This window comes from Coregonus lavaretus, assembly GCF_964263955.1.
Source record: "Coregonus lavaretus genome assembly, contig: HAP1_SCAFFOLD_7197, whole genome shotgun sequence".
Lineage (NCBI taxonomy): Eukaryota > Metazoa > Chordata > Actinopteri > Salmoniformes > Salmonidae > Coregonus > Coregonus lavaretus.
In genome coordinates, this window is record NW_028165061.1 from 1 (window position 1) to 16,175 (window position 16,175).

The following is a 16,175-nucleotide window of genomic DNA, read 5'->3' on the forward strand; positions in this document are numbered from 1 at the left end:
TCAAGCATTGCGATGCAGTGCCTTAGACTGCTGCGCCACTCAGGAGGCTCCCTGAATGTTCTTGGGACGTTGTGTCATGGTCCCCTGGAGTTTTTTGTCACGTGATGGTCACAGGTGTCCAAAACCATTATAAGTAAAGTAATGAAATGGTATGGGGGTTTTAAGGTAAGCGGTACACTGTTCAGCTAAAATAGTGTACAAATCTTTAATCAATGACAATATGATTACTTTTGACATGATCACTTAGTACTGACTTTTCAATATGATCCCACCTGGGATTTAAACTTACTACCTCTGAATTTGGGGTATGTTGATCTTTCTGCTGCACCACAATGTCTGAATTTCAGAAGTCCCCTATACATTCATTACCTATAATACATATTTGCACTTAGCGAAAGAGTGTCGCTATATTTAGTGAGTTTTCAGACCCCTCTAGCGACACATTTTCAAAAAAGCGACTAGCGACAAAGATAGCGACTTTTTCTGGTGCTATTGGAGACTTTTGGAGACTCTGACGTGAAAGCACGTATCGTTCTTACTCTTCTCAACGAGCAGCAGGTGCTGCCGTGGGCCCAACCCCCGTCCCAAAGCACTCACAGGCGGCCCAGTCCTCGCGCAGCAGTCCCTCCCAGCTGCAGTCAGAGCAGGAGATGTTCACCCCTCCGCGTTCAGACTGCAAATGAATCGCGCATGCGGGAAGCCTGGCTGATCCCGCCCTGGCTTACATTCAGGGCGGGATGTAAATGTAGGGTGTTTTTTACTCACTTTTTGTCTCTCCCACGACATTATTCCTCTCTCCTACATCGTCCATTACAATTACATGCAAATTATGCAAATTAGGTGATGCCGTCATTTAACGACTTCTAGCGACTTTGAGGACAGCCAATAGCTACTTTCCTTACTGAGGAGTTGTCAACACTGATCAGGGACTTGATGCCAAGGGGTGAAGCCTAATGAAACTAGGGGAGGAGAGGGACGTTTCTTTGCGACCATCAGGTGACGTCCCCGGTACAAACCGGGAACTAGACAAAAACCTCCTGGGGACCATGACACAACATCCCCGGAGGGGAACGAGGCAGTAGATGAACAGGCTAAACAAGCACTTAGTAGTGGGGATGTTGATGTTGAAGTGTCAATGAGCAAGGCAGAGGCAAAAAGACTGATACATACAGTGATGGTGCAGAGATGGCAGGAGCAGTGGAATATAAATAATAAGGGAAGGCATTTATTTCAAGTACAGAGGAAAGTCGGGGAGGGGAGGACGGCAGGAAGGGACAGAAGAGAGGAGGCTATATTTACAAGATTAAGGGTAGGACACAGCCAGTTGAATAAGACACTAAGCGTGATAGGAAAGCATCCATCAGGAAAATTTGATTATTGTCAGGAAATAGAGACTGTGGAGCATGTATTGCTACAGTGTGGGCAGTATCAGAGGGAAAGAGAGAGGATGAGATTAAGTATGAGGGAGAAGGGGATACAGGAAATTAGTTTAAAGAGTATATTGAGTAGAACGTCATTAGATATAGTATCACATATTTTGTTGTCTTTTTTAAGAGAAACTGGGTTGGCAGGTAGGATTTAGTTTATCCCTGTCTCTGGCCCACACTCCAGTACGGTAGGTGGCGGTAATGCACCGTAACGTTGGATGCCAACCGCCGATAAACCCTGAAGAAGAAGAAGAAGAAGAAGAAGAAGAAGAAGAAGAAGACACAACATCCCAAGAACGTTCAGGGGACCATCATACCGGAGGAAAGTGGAGAGCGTGCCTTCAGCTTTGTGCGTTGTGCCCGGGCCCGCGCCACCTGCTATTTCCGTTAATCGGATTGGTCAAGACATGCACAGAGCCTGCAGCAGCACTCCGATGTGTAGGACAGAGAAATTGTTTGCGAGTTGGCAAATTGTTTTTTTTAAAGATGCACTTTGCCCTTCTTTTTAACGCTCTTTGCATCAATGTATTATATTAAACTAAATCAAAAGTGGTGAGGCGGTGTCACACCAGATTGAAAAGTGCTGGGGCAAATGCACCTCACCACACGTTTTCTGCCGGCCCTTCCATAATTATGGTGGAAACCACAGGAGGTTGGTGGCACCTTAATTGGGGAGAACGGGCTCATGTTAATGACTGGAGCGGAATTTGTGGAATGGTATCAAATAAATCAAACACATGGTTTCTAGGTGTTTGATGCCATTACATTTGCTCTGTTCCGGCCATTATTATGAGCCATTCTCCTCTAAGCAGCCTCCTGTGGTGTAAGCAGCATTGGCAGTCATTACAGTGGGGCGGCAGGTAGCTTAGTGGGTAAGAGCGTTGTGCCAGTAACCGAAAGGTCGCTGGTTCTAATCCCCGAGCCGACTAGGTGAAAAATCTGTCGATGTGCCCTTGAGCAAGGCACTTAACCCTAATTGCTCCTGTAAGTCGCTCTGGATAAGAGCGTCTGCTAAATGACTGTAAATGTAAATGTAAATGTTACAGGTGTGAATCATTTTGAATAAGATGAGTACTGTGGTGGCAGCATCATGTTATGTTACCGGCAGGGGCTGGGGAGTATGTTAGGATCAAAAGAAATATGAAAGGAGCAAAAACTGGTAAAAAGTTAGAGGGAAACCTGTCATAGTCTTCTGAAAACCTAACTCTGCTATAGCTTTATTTTTCAGCGGAACAATTACACAAATTCTAATGCTAAAAACACATCAGAATGGCTTTCCAAGAGGTGTTGGGTGTTCCTGGATGGTCTAGTAGTCTCAGTCCTGACCTAAATCTGCTTGAAAATCTGTGACAAGCATTGAATATTGTTGTCCATCAATGATTCCCAACCAAATTTACTGAACTTGAATAATTTTGACCAAAAAAACATGGATATGTTGCCCTAAGAGTTGTGCAAAGTTAGTAGAATTGTATTTAAAATGATTCACAGCTGTAATGACCTCCATGCAGGTAATTATCATATATTTGTTTATATAGAAATGCTATTATTGATAGCAGAAATTCGAATTATTGATGGACCCTCACCACCATTCACCACTGAAAGTAAATCAATAATATTGATCTGTTGAATACTACAAAACAGTGGTTGTCTAATTTTATTTTAAATCCAGGGAATTAAATAGGTTTTCAAAGTGTAAGAAAACAGAAGGGTCACTTTACATAACCTTAGAACAAGATAGGGTATAGCCTAAATGCCTGGGTAATACCAATAACTGACTATAAAGCAGGTAAATATACAGTGTAAGGGATGACCATTATTTCATGATGAGGAAGCTGATAGTACTGTGTTGACCAAAAAAGCATATTCTTATCTTACAAGTCCTTCAACATATCCTCACATTGTGATGTAGGCTGAAACAGTACAGTTACAGCATGGCTAGCAAGCCTCACATTGTACAACCACAGATTTCTGGTTTATCATACTTCATTATCCCTATGTGCTTCCCAATAATATCTAATTTCTTCTGCAGTGTGCACTCGTTAACTACTTCCCAAAAATGTAAAAGCATTGGATTGGTGGAGGCATGGGCTAGTGGGAGTTTCCACAATATTTCTTATACCAGTCATTTTCGTTCAAACCAGTGAAGGGGAGTGCACACTTTGGGAGGAAGAAGAGATCATTGGGACATGACCCGTGTGTATCATGTTAATTGTGAGGACAGAGCGCCCTCTTGTGTTCACATTTCTAAACAGCACTGTACCAGAGATTGTTTAAAGTAATGTAGGCAATGTACCACTCAACAATCCCAATGAAAAAGGTACTATCTATCTATCAATAGCTAGGTTTCCATCCAATTTGTGACGGATTTTCATGTGAATACGCTACAATCTGCATAAAACAATATGCGCATTTTCCCACCAGGAGACTTTTTTTTTTTGCGGATAAAAGCGCTGTGCGTGATGACGCAGTGCACATACAAAATAATTGTACCGTTCAATTCCCATGGACCGAATTACATTTTTTTGTTAAATGGGTTTCTATCCCATTTTCAACTCTACTGATCGGTTTGTCACAAAAACTGTTGCGCAATATAGCCAATGAGCCCACTCTGAGCCCACACGCGCTATAGCCAACAGCTCGCAGATACAGTGCGTGTAGGATTAAGAGCGATATTATTTGTATTGGTCAAATGGCAGTCAATCATCGATCATCATGTCACCAGAATAACACCTTCGATATTTATTGGAAAGGAGCATCAAGCTCATCACCTTGCACATTCACCAGCCTGTGAAATTCATTATGTTATTTATTCTGTAGCCTAATAAACTGCATGCTTTCCAGAGTCTTAGTGGGAGGACCACACAACATATCATCTCGTGACTCCAAGTTTACTTCGATATTTTTGTATTTTATGTTATTTTATTTAACCTTTATTTAACTAGGCAAGTCAGCTAAGAACAAATTCTTATTTACAATGACGGCCTGGGATTACAAATACAAATATTGGACAAAACACACATCACGACAAGAGAGACACCACAACACTTAGAGACCTAAGACAAACAACATCGTATTGCAGCAACATATGACAACACAGCATGGTAGCAACACCACATGACAACAACATGGCAGCAACACAACATGATAGCAGCACAAAACATGGTACAAACATTATTGGGCACAGACAACAGCACAAAGGCAAGAAGGTAGAGACAACAATACATCACGCGAAGCAGCCACAACTGTCAGTAAGAGTGTCCATGATATGTTGGTTATTATATCAATATTTGCGCATAAGGGCGTTTCCACCCACCATTTCTCGCATAATTAATTTTACCGACACAAAAAGATCCCACCATGTCGAAAGAACAAATTATCTGTCGGCATTTATAAAATTGTACCGGCATTTCATGTTTCCATCAGCCCGGTCATGACTTTTTTCATGCGTCAGATAATTAATTAATCAACATGAAATGGTTGGATGGAAACGTGGTTTATGCTAGATTAATTTACTTGATGTTGATGGTTATGGTCATTGTGTGGGATAGTCCCCTGTAGCTCAGTTGGTAGAGCATGGCGCTTGCAACGCCAGGGTTGTGGGTTCGTTTCCTACGGGGGGCCAGTATGAAAATGTATGCATTCACTAACTGTAAGTCGCTCTGGATAAGTCACATTAGGAAAGTAAGCAAAACTAAATTCAAACATCACCCTTCCATCATAGTTTCTTGAGAAAAAAGACGTTTGGCATTTAGTAAATTTGACATATACTGTATGTAATTTCAACAGGAATTGTTCACACTGGCAATTTGATGTGACGCAAATCCTGTTCTTTTGCATATCCGATTTGAATATATTTTTCCTCCATTCTGAACAACCTTAAATCATGGAATCATATATTTCAAGCCATCTTCGTGGGTGGTTTTAAATCAGATACAAATCTGATTCCAGGCCATGGGACTTGTGTCTGAATGGCCAAATCTGATAATATTGCCCTCAAATGGTTTTTAGACTGTTATTTGGCATATCTTGTTGCTTGCTAGCTACTCTGTTGACAGTTTGACAAGAACATGTGGTAGCTAACTAGGTTGTTTAATGTTTAATTACAAACAAATGAGTGAATGTGCTAGTAAGCTAAAAAGTTACCTAGCTAGCTAGTTGACTGCTGTGGCAAGCCAAAAAGGTATCGAACCTTCAAAGCAACTGGGAGACTTCCATGGCAGGTATTGTGGTCACCTAAGCTTGCTACACAACAACTTCTGAGTGAGAAGCACTAGCACTAAACAGCCTACTGCACACACACATCCGACATTACCATGACAACTAGTGTAGCCATGTCAGCAAATTACTACATCTGAACACACACAAATCCGATTTGGTCACTTGTAACTTGCTGTTTGAACAGTCAGTATTCCTAAACGGATTTGATTATTAAGGCCTGCAGTGTGAACAAGGCTTAAATGGGTTGGAGCTGTAAAGTGCTGCGTTGGAACGCCTTGTTTTGGAGATGCACAAATAATATCCAATCACAGAAGGTGGAACCTTTTTGGTCCAATCACAGGCCACTATTTATTAATGACGTACTTCCGTGCATGTGATGAACTGTCATGGCAGCCCACATGCGCATCAAAATTGTGTAAAGGATACCTGTTCAATTAAAAATATATATCTAATGTTAGCTTGTACTTGAATATGATACATTTACTGAGGCTTGGGCCCTCGCTGGCCAGACTAAATGTGCGGTTGTGCCACCAAAGTGTCTGGAACAGCCATGGAACGACACGAAAAGTGGGTGTGAACTTGGGTGAGAAGTAAGTTGACGTCTGATTTAGCTAGCTAGCTAGCTAGTTAGCTAGTTTCATAGCTAGCTGATAACATAACGTTACACAGTGACAGCCAGTCAAGCCTGTGGGCGAAGGTTTCAAGTTCATTATTCAATGCAGGGGTGTGCTTGTTGATTTCATATTGTCATAGTTTGAGTCAAATATATTTATAAGAAGGAATATTCATAGAATATTTGTCCGAGTCCTCCTAAATCTGCGTTGCAGTGATTAATGGTTGATTGACTCCCATCAATTCACTCTAACCTCAAATGTGTTCTTATTTCCCCTCTTTTGAAGAAAACTTGAGATCTCAACAGGGAAACTTGCCAGATTTGCAGATGGGTCGGCTGTTGTGCAGGTATAAATCGTAATAATTTTTTGAGAGTTTGTAAGTGAATATGCACAAGATGCTCAGACCAGTTACTCGGATGCATTCCACCTCTTTTTCCAGCTTGGGGATACAACAGTGATGGTGACAGCTGTCAGCAAAACGAAACCGTCCCTCTCCCAATTTATGCCACTAGTGGTAAGTTAAAGTGGGGTCATATAATATTTTTCAATGCCCTTCAAACATATTTAAAAGCTGCTTTTAGTCTTCCATGTGGGACGGTTCATTATGTGTGATTACATTTTACATTTACATTTTAGTCATTTAGCAGACGCTCTTATCCAGAGCGACTTACAGTTAGTGCATACATTGTGATAATCTCTTTAGTGTAGTAGGCTGTTACATAGTGGTCTTAGGTCCCTTGGAGTGATTCAGGTCCTTTGGCTAGAACAGTGTGTTTTTGATTGACAGGTGGACTACAGACAGAAAGCAGCTGCTGCTGGTAGAATCCCCACTAACCACCTGCGGCGGGAGTTGGGCACCACTGAAAATGAGATTCTGACTAGTAGGCTAATAGGTGAGAAGATGATTCTAACTCCTATGCCATAACTCTTACTCCAGTCCTATATTAGATTTAGTGCAAATACCATTAGCAGACTTTTAACTGTATCTCTTTTTTGTTGTCTGACCTCAGACAGGGCAATCAGACCCCTTTTTCCTGCTGGTTATTTCTATGACACTCAGGTGAGTCAGTATTTGTAGTTAATGTTGTACTTATGTATGGTCATTACCGATATGTTTACACTGTTATTACAACTGTGCTCTTGATTGTAGTCCTGCGGTGTATATTTTCAGGTCCTGTGTAACCTGTTGGCAGTTGATGGTGTTAATGATCCAGATGTACTGGCCATTAATGGAGGTGAGGAGAGATTGATTTCCTTGTAGAAACATTCACATGACCTTTGTTTGACATCGAGTGATAACGTGAACTATTTCTCTTCCCTACAGCCTCTGCTGCTCTTACCCTTTCTGACATTCCCTGGAATGGGCCCATTGGTTAGTATCTCATACAGACCTGTGTCCTTTTGTTTTTATTTGCCTGTATGTGGCTTTAACCATATGGTCTGTGTTTTGTGGATGTTTAGGTGCAGTGCGCATTGGCCTGGTGGATGGAGAGTTCTTGGTGAACCCAACACGAAAGGAAATGGCTTCCAGCACTATCAACCTGATAGTGGCTGGAGCACCTCTCAGCCAAGTGGGTTAGTACTGTAATCCAGCTATATCACACATCCCTTTTTCTCTACCTCAATATCTATATTAAAATGTTAGTGTGTGGCTATGCCATATTCAGTCTAGGTATAAACATCTTTTGTTTTGTCTTAGTGATGATCGAGGCATCTGCTGAGAATGTGTTGCAGCAGGACTTCTGTCATGCAGTCAAGGTTGGCGTGAAGCACACACAGCAGATCATATTGGCTATTCAGCAGATGGCCAGAGAAGCAAAAGTGACCAAGCGCACCCCTCCCAAAATATTTTCTGCGCCCAAGGAAATGATTGAGCACACACGACAGTAAGACACATTTCTTTCTGACTTGATATTTCTCCAATCTCTTAAGTTTTTTTTAATGGTTACATGACAGCACACTGTTTTGCTTTCAGGTTGGCCTCTGAAAAGGTCTATGCTGTTTTCACAGACTTCACTCATGACAAGGTAAGTATTTATGTCTGTGTGTTTTAGCTATTGTGTTTTGGTGGTACTTTTTCATTCAATAAAATCAGTAACTTATTGTGTTCTTTCAGATTTCCAGAGATGACGCCATTAACAAAGTGCGGCTAGAAACAGAGGAACAAATAAAAGGTATGTATCATTGCTATATACAGATGTAGGACCTTAATTTGAGCCTGTTTGCTACAGCAGGAAAAGAATCCTGCAGCAACAGGAAATGTGAATTATGTGGAATTATAATTAATGGGCATTTTTGTAGGGGTTGATACATTTTTCGTAAGGGAAAATGAAGTCCGAATTTCAAAGTGGAAATTACAAACTTCAGAACCATTTTTAAACCTCAAATACACTACATTTTACTTTTCCTGAATTGCAGGAAACTTCTCCTGCAACAGGGTGACATAATTAAGACCCTACATCTGTACCAAATAAATGTTATGCTATAAGATTTTTGCAACATTCAAGGTCTTGTGTGTGGTCATTTTACTGTCTAACCGCCTACATACAGTATGTCTGTATTCTGTAGAGAAATATCCTCAAGCAGAACCTTATGAGGTGATGGAGTCCTTCAACACGGTGTCCAAAGAGGTCTTCCGCAATCTGGTTTTGAATGAATATAGGAGGTAAAAAGAATGCATGTCTCAGTAGTATTTAGCAAATTGTCATTAATGTCATTAATCATTTCCTTGTTTACCTTGTTTTAAAGGTGTGATGGAAGAAACCTGACTTCATTGAGAAATATTTCCTGTGAGGCTGACATCTTTAAGCCCCTTCATGGGTCTGCACTTTTCCAGAGGGGACAGACACAGGTAGGGATCTGGCGTTATAAAGAAGGGCTCAGAGTAGGCGTGCTATTCATTTTGGGGACATTGGAAAGTTGAAGAGAGGAGAAATGTATTTGCGGAGTCTGATTTGTTTTGGGTTGTTTTTCATTGTATCTTTAGCCTAGTTAATAAAGCCTTTTCTCTCTAGGTTCTGTGCTCTGTAACATTTGACTCCTTGGAGTCCAGTATTAAAACAGACATCATTACTACAGCATTAAGGTAAACTTATACATAATTAATTACAGTGCTCTTGAATGCAAGTTTCAAGCAAGTGTTAAATGTAATGTGTGCATATATAGGTTAGCTGAAACAAGTTGCTCTCCTTTTAACAGTGGAGTCAAAGACAAGAATTTCATGCTTCACTATGAGGTGAGTATGACATTATACAAATAAGCAGGATTCCAGTAGGATTTGCTTATTAGTTTGGTATTGCACAACAAAACATCTGCATGGGCTGAAATGATCTTTTTCTGTTTCAGTTTCCGCCTTACGCAACCAATGAGATTGGAAAGATGAGTGGAATGAACAGAAGAGAGCTTGGTCATGGTTAGTATGTTGGTATGGATTAAAAGATGAACAGAAGAGAGCTTGGTCATGGTTAGTATGTTGGTATGGATTAAAAGATGAACAGAAGAGAGCTTGGTCATGGTTAGTATGTTGGTATGGATTAAAAGATGCCCATGGGTAGTGTGTGGGTGGCATGCCTAAGTTCATGTGACTATTTAAATAATATTCTCTTTCTCTATGTTGACAGGGGCACTGGCAGAGAAGTCTTTGAGACCTGTCATCCCAAAAGACTTTCCCTTCACTATTAGAGTCACCTCAGAGGTTTTGGAGTCTAATGGTGAGTTCTGTGGATGACTTCCATTTTGCTTCTACATTTTAAGACCATTTCTTATTATAAGCTTAGTTGCCAAATCTTAGTCATTTCATTGACTGTATGATGAGCCTCGGCTCTTTCTTTCTCTCACACACTCGTTCTCTCAGGGTCCTCGTCGATGGCGTCAGCATGTGGAGGCAGTCTGGCTTTAATGGACGCTGGTACTTCATGCTTTTGAAGTGGAAAATAAACATGTCATTTTACATTTTTGTTGATGATCCTTCCATTTGCAGTGAAATGTAATACGTTTGTGTTCCAGGTGTGCCTATTACATCAGCTGTGGCAGGTGTTGCTATTGGACTCATATCCAAGGCAAACCCAGAGAAGCCATCAGAAATCCAGGACTACCGAATACTGACTGATATTCTGGTACCCAATATTACTAGTATTTCTCTCACCAATCCTAAAGCTAACTACATTTTCTATGGAATATCACATGTGTACTATAATCATGAGATCCCCTGTCTGTAGAACTGTTTTATTTGTGTTTTCTGTCACAACAGGGAATCGAGGATTACCTAGGAGACATGGACTTCAAACTGGCAGGAACAAATAAGGGTATCAATGCCTTACAGGTACTGTAGCTGAACATCCATTGGTTTCTCTCTGCTGTCGTATTTTGTTGACTGTAGTTATTTTTGCTATAATGTATGCCTCCTCCTTCTAGGCTGATGTGAAGATTCCAGGCTTACCTCTGAAACTTGTAATGGAGGCTATTCAGCAAGCCACAGGTGACATGAAAGACATGCCCCATAAATAGCTATGTAGCTATCTATTCATTCTCTAGAGAGATAAATATCGAAGTCACCAATCCTCATGTCATTCTCATATCCTTACAGTTGCCAAGAGGGAGATTTTGGGCATCATGAACAATACTATTGCCAAGCCCAGGGCTAACAGAAAGGAGAATGGCCCGGTTGTCGGTAAGACTCTCTTGGTTGCTATTCCTTTTTGATTTCCATTATTTATGTATTTTGCGTTTAAGGAATGTTTCCTGTCTGTTGTAGAAAAGGTCAGAGTCCCAGTGTCCAGACGAGCACGCTTTGTTGGGCCAGGGGGCTATAACCTCCGCAGACTACAAGCTCAAACAGGTAACATTTTAATATTTAAAAAACATTATTACTTCATTTGTGTCTACCCCAACACATGATCTCTCTTCATCGGTGCATAGTGTATGGCAGGGTTGGGAGGAGGAATCTGTTCCGAAGTATTCCCACACAAGGGGTCTGAATACTTTCCATTTATACAGTTGAAGTCGGAAGTATACATACACCTTAGCCAAATACATTTAAACTCAGTTTTTCACAATTCCTGACATTTCATCCTAGTAAGAATTCCCTGTCTTAGGTCAGTTAGGATCACCACTTTTATTTTAAGGAATGTGAAATGTCAGAATAATAGTAGAGAATGATTTATTTCAGCTTTTATTTTTTTAATCACATTCCCAGTGGGTCAGAAGTTTACATACACTCAATTAGTATTTGGTAGCATTGCCTTTAACTTGTTTAACTTAGGTCAAACGTTTCGGGTAGCCTTCCACAAGCTTCCCACAATAAGTTGGGTGAATTTTGGCTCATTCCTCCTGACACAGCTGGTATAACTGAGTAGGCCTCCTTGCTCGCACACGCTTTTTCAGTTCTGCCCACACATTTTCTATAGGATTGAGGTCCGGGCTTTGTGATGGCCACTCCAATACCTTGACTTTGTTTTCCTTAAGCCATTTTGCCACAACTTTGGAAGTATGCTTGGGGTCATTGTCCATTTGGAAGATCCATTTGCGACCAAGCTTTAACTTCCTGACTGAGGTCTTGAGATGTTGCTTCAATATATCCACATAAATGTCCTTCCTCAGGATGCCATCTATTTTGTGAAGTGCACCAGTCCCTCCTGCAGCAAAGCACCCCCACAGCATGATGCTGCCACCCCCATGCTTCACGGTTGGGATGGTGTTCTTCGGCTTGCAAGCCGCCCCCTTTTTCCTCCAAACATAACGATGGTCATTATGGCCAAACGGTTCTATTTTTGTTTCATCAGACCAGAGGACATTTCTCCAAAAAGTATGATCTTTGTCCCCGTGTGCAGTTGCAAACCGTAGTCTGGCTTTTTTATGGCGGTTTTGGAGCAGTGGCTTCTTCCTTGCTGAGCGGCCTTTCAGGTTATGTCGGTATCAGACTCGTTTTACTGTGGATATAGATACTTTTGTACCGGTTTCCTCCAGCATCTTCACAAGGTCCTTTGCTGTTGTTCTGGGATTGATATGCACTTTTCGCACCAAAGTACGTTAGTCTCTAGGAGACAGAATGCGTCTCCTTCCTGAGCGGTATGACGGCTGCGTGGTCCCATGGTGTTTATACTTGCATACTATTGTTTGTACAGATGAATGTGGTACCTTCAGTCGTTTGGAAATTGCTCCCAAGGATGAACCAGACTTGTGGAGGTCTACCATTTTTTTTCTGAGGTCTTGGCTGATTTCTTTTTGATTTTCCCATGATGTCAAGCAAAGAGGCACTGAGTTTGAAGGTAGGCCTTCAAATACATCCACATGTACTCCTCCATTTGACTCAAATGATGTCAATTAGCCTATCAGAAGCTTCTAAAGCCATGACATCATTTTCTGGAATGTTCCAAGCTGTTTAAAGGCACAGTCAACTTAATGTATGTAAACTTCTGACCCACTGGAATTGTGATACAGTTAATTATAAGTGAAATAATCTGTCTGTAAACAATTGTTGGAAAAATTACTTCTGTCATGCACAAAGTAGATGTCCTAACCGACTTGCCAAAACTATAGTTTGTTAACAAGAAATGTGTGGAGTGGTTGAAAAACAAGTTTTAATGACTCCAACCTAAGTGTATGTAAACTTCCGACTTCAACTGTGTGTGTGTGTGTGTATATGTATATGTGTGTGTGTGTGTATATGTGTGTGTGTATATATATATATATATATATATATATATATATATATATATATATATATATATATATATATATATATATATATATATATATATATATACATATATATATACACACACACACACACACACACACACACACACACTACCAGTTGAAAGTTTGGACACCTACTCATTCAAGGGTTTTTCTTTATTTTTTACATTGTAGAATAATAGTGAAGATATCAAAAATGAAAAACATATGGAATCATGTAGTAACCAAAAAAGTGTTAAACAAATCTAAATATATTTTATATTTGAGAATCTTCAAATAGTCACCCTTTGATGACAGCTTTGCACATTTAGCATTCTCTCAACCAGTTTCATGAGGTAGTCACTTGGAATGCATTTAAATTAACAGGTGTGCCTTCTTAAAAGTTAATTTGTGGAATTTCTTTCCTTAATGCGTTTGAGCCAATCAGTTGTGTTGTGACAAGGTAGGGTTGGTATACAGAAGATGGCCCTATTTGGTAAAAGACCAAGTCCATATTATGGCAAGAACAGCTCAAATAAGCAAAGCGAAACGACAGTCCATCATTACTTTAAGACATGAAGGTCAGTCAATACGGAAAATGTCAATAACTTTGAAAGTTTCTTCAAGTGCAGTCGCAAAAAACATCAAGCGCTATGATGAATCTGGCTCTCATGAGGACCGCCACAGGAATTGAAGACCCAGAGTTACCTCTGCTGCAGAGGATGTTCATTAGAGTTACCAGCCTCAGACATTGCAGCCCAAATAAATGCTTCAGACACAGACACATCTGAACATCAACTGTTCAGAGGGGACTGTGTGACTCAGGCCTTCATGGTCGAATTGCTGCAAAGAAACCACTACTAAAGGACACCAATAAGAAGAGACCTGCTTGGGCCAAGAAACACGAGTAATGGACATTAGAACAGTGGAAATGTGTCCTTTGGTCTGGAGTCCAAATTTGAGATTTTTGGTTACAACCGCCGTGTCTTTGTGAGACGCGGTGTGGGTGAATGGATTATCTCCGCATGTGTAGTTCCCACCGTAAAGCATGGAGGAGGAGGTGTTATGGTGTGGGGGTGCTTTGCTGGTGACACTGTCTGTGATTTATTTAGAATTCAAGGCACACTTAACCAGCATGGCTACCACAGCATTCTGCAGCGATACGCCATCCCATCTGTTTTGGGCTTAGTGGGACTATCATTTTGTTTTTCAACAGGACAATGACCCAACACACCTCCAGGCTGTGTAAGATCTATTTGACCAAGAAGGAGCGTGATGGAGTGCTGCATCAGATGACCTGGCCTTTCCAGGTGAAGCTGGTTGAGAGAATGCCAAGAGTGTGCAAAGCTGTCATCAAGGCCAAAGGGTGGCTATTTGAAGAATCTCAAATATAATATATATTTTGATTTGTTTAACACTTTTTTTTTATATATGTTATTTCATAGTCTTGATGTCTTCACTATTATTCTACAATGTAGAAAATAGTAAAAATAAAGACAAATCCTTGAATGAGTAGGTGTGTCCAAACTTTTGACTGGTACTGTATATATAGCTCTCTCATTCGGAAAGTGTTTTATTTATGTATATATGCGATCGTATACAAATGTAAGCAAGGTTTGAAATTATTATGTTTTAGTCAAATGTTATGTCTGTTTGGAATTCTTGCGGTCAATTTACTAATTATTTGTAATTATGTTCCGGCCCCCTGACCATCCGCTCAAGAAAGAATCTGCCTGTGGCTGAATCTAGTTGATGATACCTGGTGTATTGGGAAATTACAGGTTGTTGTGTGTGGTTGTTTTGTGTCATTGGATAGGTGTGACGATAAGCCAGGTGGACGAGGAGACCTTCTCTGTGTTTGCACCTACTCCTGGTGCCATGAATGAAGCACAGGAGTTCATCACAGAAATCTGCAAGGATGACGTGAGTCCAACCTAGTCTAATTCCACTGTATTGCCTAATTTCTTACAATTCCTCATTTTTATTTACTCATTAAACATCATTGTACTATATCCTCCAAAAAGGCAATTCTTACCCACATCAGTAATGATATGAATCTGAGGATGTCTGTTTTGCCTTGCAGCAAGAGCAGCAGCTGGAGTTTGGTGCTGTTTACACTGCCACCATCATGGAGATAAGGTACACACTGCTGCATTATTGGAGGCTGCTGTTTCATCTAATGTGATGCAGCTACAGTCTGGTTTTTAAACATTGTGTTCCATTGATTGAACATTGGATTGCTAAACGGGTAGCTTCATGACTTGCTGCACTTCTGTCTCCCTTCCTTCACAGGGACATTGGTGTCATGGTGAAGCTGTATCCCAACATGAGTGCTGTTCTGCTCCATAACTCTCAGCTGGACCACAAACGGGTAAGAGTCTAGTCCCAGAATACCATGCAGGGATTACAGGAACTTCAACATATATTATGTTTTACAGATGTTACCAGTTTGGAAAAGGCTGCATGTGTTGCCTTGTTTTCTGTTTATTTACATGAGAAGTTGTATATGGGATAAAAAATAATCCATTAATAACAAATGTTTCAGCTAAAATTGTTGGCAGAGTGAAATAATTGTACACACTGAATTTGTCCAGATAAAACACCCAAGTGCTCTTGGATTAGAGGTTGGACAGCAGATTCAGGTATGTATTGCATTCTTCTGACCTTTAGTTCTTAATTCGCTTGACTTCTTGACTGATAGTCTTTCTCTGATGGAATGCTGCCAACAGGTTAAATACTTTGGGCGAGACCCAACAGATGGAAGAATGAGGCTTTCGAGGAAGGTGTTACAATCTCCAGCAGCAACAGTTGTTAAGACACTGAGTGAGAAACAGAGCATCACCATGGGCACAGGGAATGGCCAAGCAACCAGCAACTCCTCTTGACTCCCACTACCAACCATTTGTCATTTACTCACCCAAATCCTTCAAGCACTGGTTACTGTACTCTCATTCTCTGCTGATTTCAGCAATGATATCAGCTTGGTGGCCATACCAGTTTGAGTTGTCAAATAACAAATTTGGCAGGCATTTTATTAGGTGAAGCATTTTTTGCTGTCAGTTTATCTGTTTTATACAATGTGTAATAAATATGTAAACTAAACATTTCATTGTTTTACATTGACTTTAACTTGTGACCACTCATGCCATATTCCAATATTCTACATACTCATTGTTAGTGCTACAATATTTAGAGCTGTTTTAATTGAAATCAACAGCATTATTTTCCCTATATTGTAATA

At 40.5% G+C, this 16,175-nt stretch overlaps 1 protein-coding gene across 1 annotated transcript; it reads left to right on the plus strand.

Annotated features, from left to right (window-relative positions):
• Positions 1–6,018: 6,018 nt before the first annotated feature.
• On the plus strand, positions 6,019–16,041 carry LOC311116330 (polyribonucleotide nucleotidyltransferase 1, mitochondrial-like). The gene is made up of 28 exons (XM_084191423.1): positions 6,019–6,235; positions 6,545–6,605; positions 6,699–6,773; positions 7,047–7,152; positions 7,270–7,319; positions 7,431–7,494; positions 7,584–7,631; positions 7,721–7,834; positions 7,959–8,145; positions 8,235–8,286; positions 8,376–8,433; positions 8,828–8,924; positions 9,008–9,110; positions 9,274–9,344; positions 9,458–9,494; positions 9,605–9,671; positions 9,880–9,969; positions 10,113–10,166; positions 10,265–10,374; positions 10,509–10,580; positions 10,673–10,736; positions 10,845–10,928; positions 11,013–11,096; positions 14,751–14,857; positions 15,018–15,073; positions 15,227–15,305; positions 15,529–15,576; positions 15,664–16,041. The coding sequence occupies exons 1-28, from the start codon at positions 6,117–6,119 to the stop codon at positions 15,817–15,819; spliced, it is 2,313 nt and encodes a 770-aa protein (XP_084047549.1). The 5' UTR covers positions 6,019–6,116; the 3' UTR covers positions 15,820–16,041.
• The last annotated feature ends 134 nt before the right edge of the window (positions 16,042–16,175 follow it).

Excerpts from the sequence above, each read along its gene's own strand:
- LOC311116330 (XM_084191423.1), top strand. The coding sequence starts at position 6,117 with ATGATACATTTACTGAGGCTTGGGCCCTCGCTGGCCAGACTAAATGTG. Across the intron at positions 7,320-7,430 it reads GTTATTTCTATGACACTCAG|GTCCTGTGTAACCTGTTGGC; the intron begins GTGAGTCAGTAT and ends GTATATTTTCAG. Across the intron at positions 10,375-10,508 it reads GAATACTGACTGATATTCTG|GGAATCGAGGATTACCTAGG; the intron begins GTACCCAATATT and ends CTGTCACAACAG.